General features: G+C 51.4%; 2 protein-coding genes and 1 long non-coding RNA gene across 5 annotated transcripts in view; all 3 read right to left on the minus strand.

The window, feature by feature from the left end:
* The window catches only part of CLASRP (CLK4-associating serine/arginine rich protein), a 37,477-nt gene extending 33,827 nt beyond the window's left edge, over nucleotides 1-3,650 (minus strand). For all 3 annotated transcript variants that reach the window (XR_001004160.1, XM_011963022.1, XM_011963021.1), the window contains exons 1-2: nucleotides 3,582-3,650; nucleotides 2,391-2,518 (exon numbers count right to left, since the gene is read on the minus strand). Coding sequence is in view for 2 of the 3 variants with exons in the window: in XM_011963022.1 (XP_011818412.1) it covers nucleotides 2,391-2,489 (99 nt within the window). In the remaining variant the exon portion in view is untranslated. The remainder of the gene's footprint in view (nucleotides 1-2,390; nucleotides 2,519-3,581) is intronic.
* A 168-nt stretch (nucleotides 3,651-3,818) lies between these two features.
* Nucleotides 3,819-4,275, minus strand: LOC105526899. Its single transcript, XR_001004161.1, has 2 exons — nucleotides 4,246-4,275; nucleotides 3,819-4,078 (listed from the first exon to the last, which is right to left on the minus strand). It is a non-coding gene; the product is annotated as an uncharacterized LOC105526899 (long non-coding RNA).
* Nucleotides 4,276-4,772: 497 nt separating this feature from the next.
* The window catches only part of RELB (v-rel avian reticuloendotheliosis viral oncogene homolog B), a gene marked incomplete at its 5' end in the record, with an annotated part of 41,595 nt that continues 39,540 nt past the window's right edge, over nucleotides 4,773-6,827 (minus strand). Inside the window, one exon of the mRNA XM_011963023.1 lies at nucleotides 4,773-5,559. Within this exon, the coding sequence (XP_011818413.1) occupies nucleotides 5,180-5,559 (380 nt within the window). The remainder of the gene's footprint in view (nucleotides 5,560-6,827) is intronic.

A 6,827-nucleotide genomic window follows, 5' to 3' on the forward strand; every position in this document is an offset into this window, starting at 1 on the left:
GAGCTGAGATCGCGCCACTGCACTCCAGCCTGGGCGACAGAGCAAGACTGTCTCAAAAAAAAAAAAAAAAAGAGGGACTCTCTTTTTGGAACAAGACAAACCTTAGAGACACAAGGCTACTGGGACTCTTTTCTAGCCTTCCTTGCAGCCTGATGCGATCATGTGACTAAGTTCTGCTAACTGGAATGTGGGCATAATGGCTGGAGCTACAACAGCTACCTTGCACCATGAGATGGCAAACTGAAAATGACAGAACCTGGGTCTCCCGATGATCACGCAGTCACCAGACCATCCCTGGAACACACCTGCAGACTCTTTTTTGTTTCTTGTTTTTGCCTTGTCACCAGGCTGGAGCACAGCGGCACCATCTTGGCTCCCTGCACCCTCCACCTTTTGGGTTCAAATGATTCTCCTGCCTCAGCCTCCCGAGTAGCTGGGACTACAGGCATGTGCCACCACACCCAGCTAACTTTTGTGTTTTTAGTAGAGATGGAGTTTCACCACGTTGGCCAGGATGGTCTCTCTCCCTTGACCTCGTGATCCACCTGCCTTGGCGTCCCAATATGCTGGGATTACAGGTGTGAGCCACAGTGCCAGGCATGTTTTTTGTTGTTGTTGTCTTGAGAAGGGTCCCGTTCTGTCGCTCAGGCTAAAGTGCAGTGATGCAATCTTGGCTCCCTGCAACCTCCACCTCCTGGGTTCAAGTGATTCTCCTGCCTCAGCCTCTGAGTAGCTGGGACTACAGATGTGCACCACCACACTTGGCTAATTTTTGTATTTTTAGTAGAGATGAGGTTTCACCATGTTAGCCAGGATGGTCTCAAACTCTTGACCTGAGATGATCCACCCACCTTGGCCTTCCAAAATGCTGGGATTACAGGCATGAGCCTCCACACCAGGCCCATGTATGTGTATCTTAAGGGTGTTAAATTCCACAAAGGGGAAGGAAAGGGAGCTATGATTAAGGCATTTTTAGAGGACACCTGACTGAGCTTGGGAAACAAGACTGCTCTGAGGACTGAGATCTGACAGATGAGCAGTAGTTAACCAGGTATGGGAAGAGCTCATACAAAGGTCCTGTGGCTGGGGAGCGCTTGAGTCAGTGGAGGAATAGCAAGGAGGCCAAAACGACTTGTGCAAAGGAACAAGGCAGAGTGTGGGGTGGTGTGAGTCTGGAGGAGGGGCAAAGGCGAGGCCATGCAGGACCCTAAAGGCCACAGTGAGGAGCCTAGGCTTTCTCTCAAGGGCACTTAGAAGCCATAGAGGTGCTCTGAGCAAGAAAGGGACAGGATCAGTTTTGTGCTTTAGAAAGGCCTCTTGGACTCTTCTAGGGAGGATAGACTGGAGGAGCCAGGACTGGAGGCCAGCAGACCAGGGAAGAGGCTGGGGCAGTAATACAGAAGCAAATGGAAAATGTCTATATAAATGTCATCTGACAGGAAAACTGAATCTAGTAAACAGGTGCTATTTCAAGCTGGGATCCCAAGGAGACAGAGGAGTTAAACAGGTGAGGAGGGGGTAATACAGGCCAAAGCCCTGTGGTGGCAGAAATAGAAGGCCAGTGGAGCTGCCCAAGGACGAAGCTCAGTGGTCAGACCACAAGGGTCTTTTAGGCCAGGGATAGTTTGGTCTTCCCCCCAAAAAAACTGAAGCATCAAACAGGAGAGGGAAGTGGTCAGGTTTCACTTACTATTCACTCTTTTTTTTTTCCTTTTTTTGAGACAGAGTCTTGCTCTGTCACCCAGGCTAGAGTGCAGTGGCACCATCTCCGTGCACTGTAGCCTCCTCCTCCCAGGCTAAGCAATTCTCATGCCTCAGCCTCCCGATTAGTTGGGACTACATGCACACACCACTAAGCCTGGCTAATTTTTGTATCTTTAGTAGAAACGGGATTTCACCATTTTGGCCAGGCTGGTCTCGAACTCGTGACCTCAGGTGATCCGCCCACCTCGGCCTCCCAAAGTGCTGGGATTACAGGTGTGAGCCACCGTGCCCGGCCAACTTAATACTCACTCCTATTGTGTGCCAAGCTAAACCTCAAGAGTGGCTGAGCTCTTCTGGGAATGGGGAACCCAACAACAAGCAAAACAGACAATGTTCTGGAGGTGGCCAGTCTAACGTCAGGACTGCTCTGAGGGTTACAGAGACTTCCCTTTTTCTTGCTAACACCAGATTGGCACTGGGAGGCCACACCAAATGACACAGTATGTTACAACAAACAGAAGCTCTTGGGATCCTAACAATGATTATGCTCAAGAAAAGATTAATGAATATACTCCTGAGGAAATGAGCCTCTTGTGTGACATACTTCCAAGCCCACATTTTTACCAGGATGACCTGTGCCCCCCAAACTAGGGTCCCCCAACCCAGACGAAAGGCCAGTTACTTACAATCTTTTCATAATACTCCCGTCTCCGCTCCGCCCTCTTCTTGTAGTCGACCATCATGCCTCGAAGCTTCCGCTCATGCTTCCGAGCCTCGTGCCACATTGTGGTGAGGCCAAGCCTGGGGCCTCAACCTGAGGGATGAAGGGACCAGGAACATCAGATGGGCTGTGAAAACTGTATGGGCAGAATCAAAGTCATCTAACAAGTTGGTGACAGAGTCGATCCCAAACAACACATCTCTTAGCTTCGGGGAGCAGAAGTGAAGCTGCAGAACGGTATGCCAGAAATTCAAGTCCATCCCTAACAACTTCGATCTGGCAACTTGGGCATTCTAAAAAACCCTTAGGTGATTCTGAGGTGAGCATCCCTGGGAAAGGGGTGTCCTAGATTCTGCGCTGGAGTCGGGCATGAAAGTTTTGAGACATCAGTAGTGTTTGAAGTAGGGTCAGACGGCAAACCCTGAGAAACCTAAGGCTGGAGCTCAGGGGAAAGAGAAGAGCTGAAAAGGCTCCCACTAGGGGCCATGCGTGGGTATGAGTCTGGGTGCTACAGGGATAAGGAGGATAAGAATGAAGGCAGGTGGAGGAAATCGGAGAAAGTCTTTAAGGGAACAGTGCAGTTGCATGAAGGTGGAGGTCGAGGACAGGTGAAAGGCGTGGCGGAAGATGAAGATGCTAGAGGGAGTGGGAACACAGGAAGGGAGTGTTGCAAGGAGACCAGAGTGAAGTTGAGGTCTAAAAATGGGATCTAGATGGCAGGGTGTGGAGAGTACCCAAGGAAAAAGAGGGTAGAGCTTGAGAGAGGCGGAGTTGGCTGACGGGAGGGCGTGGGCTGAGCTTGGGGGCAGGGCTTGTGGGAAAGGGAGGAGACCGAAGGTTTGGACAGGGCTTGTGGATCGCGTCGCGGCCTGAGGATTTGGGCTGGGTTTTTTTTTTTTTTTTTTTTTGACATGGGGCGGGGACTGTGATAAGCTGTTGGGCCGAAGGCCGAGTCCGACGCGGCAACTTCTGGCCCACAGCCGGGGCACGGGCGCGGCCTGAGGCCCGTCAGGCCGAATGGGGAGAGGGACGAGCGATCCTCGGGGCCGGGACGCAGCAGAAGCCTACAGCAGTATGGGAAAAGCCTAAGGAAAGGGAGAAGCTGGGCTGACGCCTGCCCGAAAACCGGGAGGTCGAGCCCGCCGCCTGTACTCACCGGCTGGTCTCCGCCTCCCAAAGCTGCGCTCGCGCGCTGCCCGCACCGGAAGCGGAAATGAAAGGCCGCGCTAGGGGGAGCGGGCGGAGTGTGGTGGAGCTCTGCACAGCGCAGTTCCGCCGACGTGAGGGGCAGGTCCTAGAGTCGAGAGGGGCGGGGTCCAGAGGAAGAAGTGGGAGAGCCAAGAAGGGAAGAGCTTGGATACTTTATCTTTTTAATTTTATTTATTTATTTTTATTTTTTTTTTGGATTGCAAAAATTTATCAAAATTGGAGACACTGTTTCAATCTTCTTGTGCCGTGAGACTCCATCACGCTGTCTACAAAGACCATTGGGAGGCTGAGGATCACTTGAGCCCAGAAGTCTGAGGCTGTAGTAAGCTTCAAAGGGCCACTGCACTCCAGCTTGGGTGAGGCAAGACCCTATCTTTCAAGCGGTAAGCTGCATGCTTGCTTGCTGTGGTCATTAAAAACCCTAGTTTAGGATAACAGGTCTGCCTGTTTGAAGATGAAAAATAATCCCATTTAAAATTTGCCCTACTCCATTTCCTTTTCAGTCACATTTCAACTTTTAAACAGCTAATCACTCCCATCTACAGATTAAGATGTATATGCCACTAAAACCTTTTGCCACCTTAAAAATTTCCTTGAAAGTTTAAACTAACCTGCATTTCTTCAAGCATGAAATCTGAGTCCTGAAATTAAGGGACAATACACAGTAAGACAACTTGCATACAATTAAGGGTAACCCAAAATCTCCAAACACTATAGAATGACTATATTCCCCTTTTCAGGGCATAAACTAGAATGTTACAGCCATCTTTTTTATCTTTTTAATTTTATTTATTTATTTATTTTTTGAGACAGAGTCTGTCTTTGTTGCCCAGGCTAGAGTGGCACGATCTAGGCTCACTGCAACCTTTGCCTCCCGGGTTCAAGCGATTCTCCCACCTCAGCCTCCCGAGTAGCTGGGACTACAGGCGTGCGCCACCACGCCCGGCTAATTTTTGTATTTTTAGTAGAGACTAGGTTTCGTCGTGTTGCCCCGGCTGATCTCAAACTCGTGAGCTCAAGCGATCCTCCCGCCTTGGCCTCCCAAAGTGCTGGGATGACAGGCATGAGCCCCCAGCCTGGAGGCTTTCTTTGCTACGTAAGGAACTAGGGCGTTTCCCAAGCGCAGAACAGACGAAACCCCCGAGGCTCAAAAACTCATCTTTATTGGGAAGACTGAACAACCAACCTACCCCCCACCTTCAAGTCTGGGGAGGAAGGGCCGGGGATCTGCCCCCTCCTCCCATATGTACAATCTTTTCCGAATCCTACTGGAGAAGGTTCCCCCACATGTGGTGACAGAGGCAGCTTTAACAAGCTAGTGCATGGGAGCCATGTCCCTTTTCCTCTCCGGACTCAGTTTCCTCATCTGCAAAATGGGCTCAAGGGGAAACCCGTGCAACGGAGCTTCTCGCCAAGGCTTGAATATGTCCGCTTCAGAAGCATGAGGAAGGGCCAAGGGGATGGGGGTGCTAGACATCCTGGTTGGGATTGCACAGCTCCTCCACCTCCCTCCCCACCCAGTGCCCCTCCTCTGGCATCTCGGGGCTACGTGGCTTCAGGCCCCGGGGATAGGAGGCCGCCCCCAAAGGCCGCCTCGCGGTACTGATTGGGGAACATGTTGCTGCCCACGAGGCTGGCGGTGCCTCCATCCCCGGGGCCCGGGGCCTGGTACGAGTCCAGCGTCAGCGGTTCAGGGCCGGGGGGCTCCCCAACCACGGCCCCGGCACTGCACACAACAGCACTAGCATGTGGCGGTGCCGGGGGCAGCAGGTCCAGCATGGTGAAGAGTGTGGGGGCCGTAGGGTCGTAGGCAAAGCCATCATCCAGGAGGTCAGGCCCGCCAGGGGGCTCCAGGCCGGGCAGGGACACGGTGCCAGAGAAGAAGTCAGGGTCTGGCAGCAGGGCTGACGGCGGGAGGAACGGGCCTACGGGAATGAAGACAAAGAAGTGTAGTGTGATTTAGGGCCAACTTCTGACCCCGCCCTAATTCAAATGCCCCACTTCCTGCAAAATGTGATATCAAGGTAGCCTTTTTTTAAATTTTTGAGATGGCGTCTCATTCTGTCACCCAGGCTGGAATGCAGTCGTGTATTCTTGGCTCACTGCAACCTCTGCCTCCCCGGTTCAAGTTGATTCCCCTGCCTCAGTCTCCCGAGTAGCTGGAACTACAGGCACGTGCCATGCCCAGCTAATTATTGTCTTTTTAGTAGAGACAGGGTTTCACCATGTTGGCCAGGCTGGTCTTGAACTCCTGACCTCAGGTGATCCACCTGCCTCGGCCTCCCAAAGTGCTGGGATTACAGGTGTGAGACACCAAGCCCGGCCTTAAGGTGCCATCTTAATCCCAAGGAGAATCCATGTGAGACTATCACCATTCTCAGATAAGAACTAAATTGAAGGCCAAGAATTGAGCCTTCTGGCATGGTGGTTCACACCTGTAATCCCAACACAACATAGCAAGACCCTGTCTCTACGAAAAAATTATTCAAAAGTTAGCTGGATGTGGTGGTGCACGCCTGTAGTCCCAGCTACTTGGCAGGCTGAGGCAGAAGGATTGCTTAAGCCCAGTTTGAGGCTGCAGGGAAGTATGATCACACCACTGCACTCCAGCCTGGGCAACAGAGCAAGACCTTGTCTCTAAAAATAATGATAATAAGAAGTAAACTAAGGCACTGAGGGAGAGTAAGTGGAAGGCTCACACAACTGTTGTGGAACTAGCATGTGAAACCATGCTCCTCCACAGCTGTGGAGAGCTTTCCCTGAGAGTGAGGAAGGAGAAGAGGTTCCAAAGCCCCCCAACATACAGAGACAACCCAAAAAGTGAAATCTCCAGACCATGGGAGACACAAGTTGGGAAGTCACCAGTCCCAAAATTGTCAGAAAAAATAAATGTCATTCTTAGGCATAATGGGGACTTAAGAAAAAATAACAATCAAATCAAAAAGTTTCATTGTAAGAGGGATTCTCTGGCCAGGCACGGTGGCTCACACCTGTAATCCCAGCACTCTGGCGGGCCGAGGCGGGCAGATTACCTGAGGTCAGAAGTTCAAGATCAGCCTGGCCAACATGGCAAAACCCCGTCTCTCCCAAAAATACAAAAATTAGTTGGGTGTGGTGGTAGGCGCCTGTAATCTCAGCTACTCGGGAGACTGAGGCAGGAGAATCACTTGAACCTGGGAGGCGGATGTTGCAG

This window comes from Colobus angolensis, unplaced genomic scaffold, assembly GCF_000951035.1.
Source record: "Colobus angolensis palliatus isolate OR3802 unplaced genomic scaffold, Cang.pa_1.0 Scaffold60, whole genome shotgun sequence".
NCBI classification, from domain to species: domain Eukaryota; kingdom Metazoa; phylum Chordata; class Mammalia; order Primates; family Cercopithecidae; genus Colobus; species Colobus angolensis.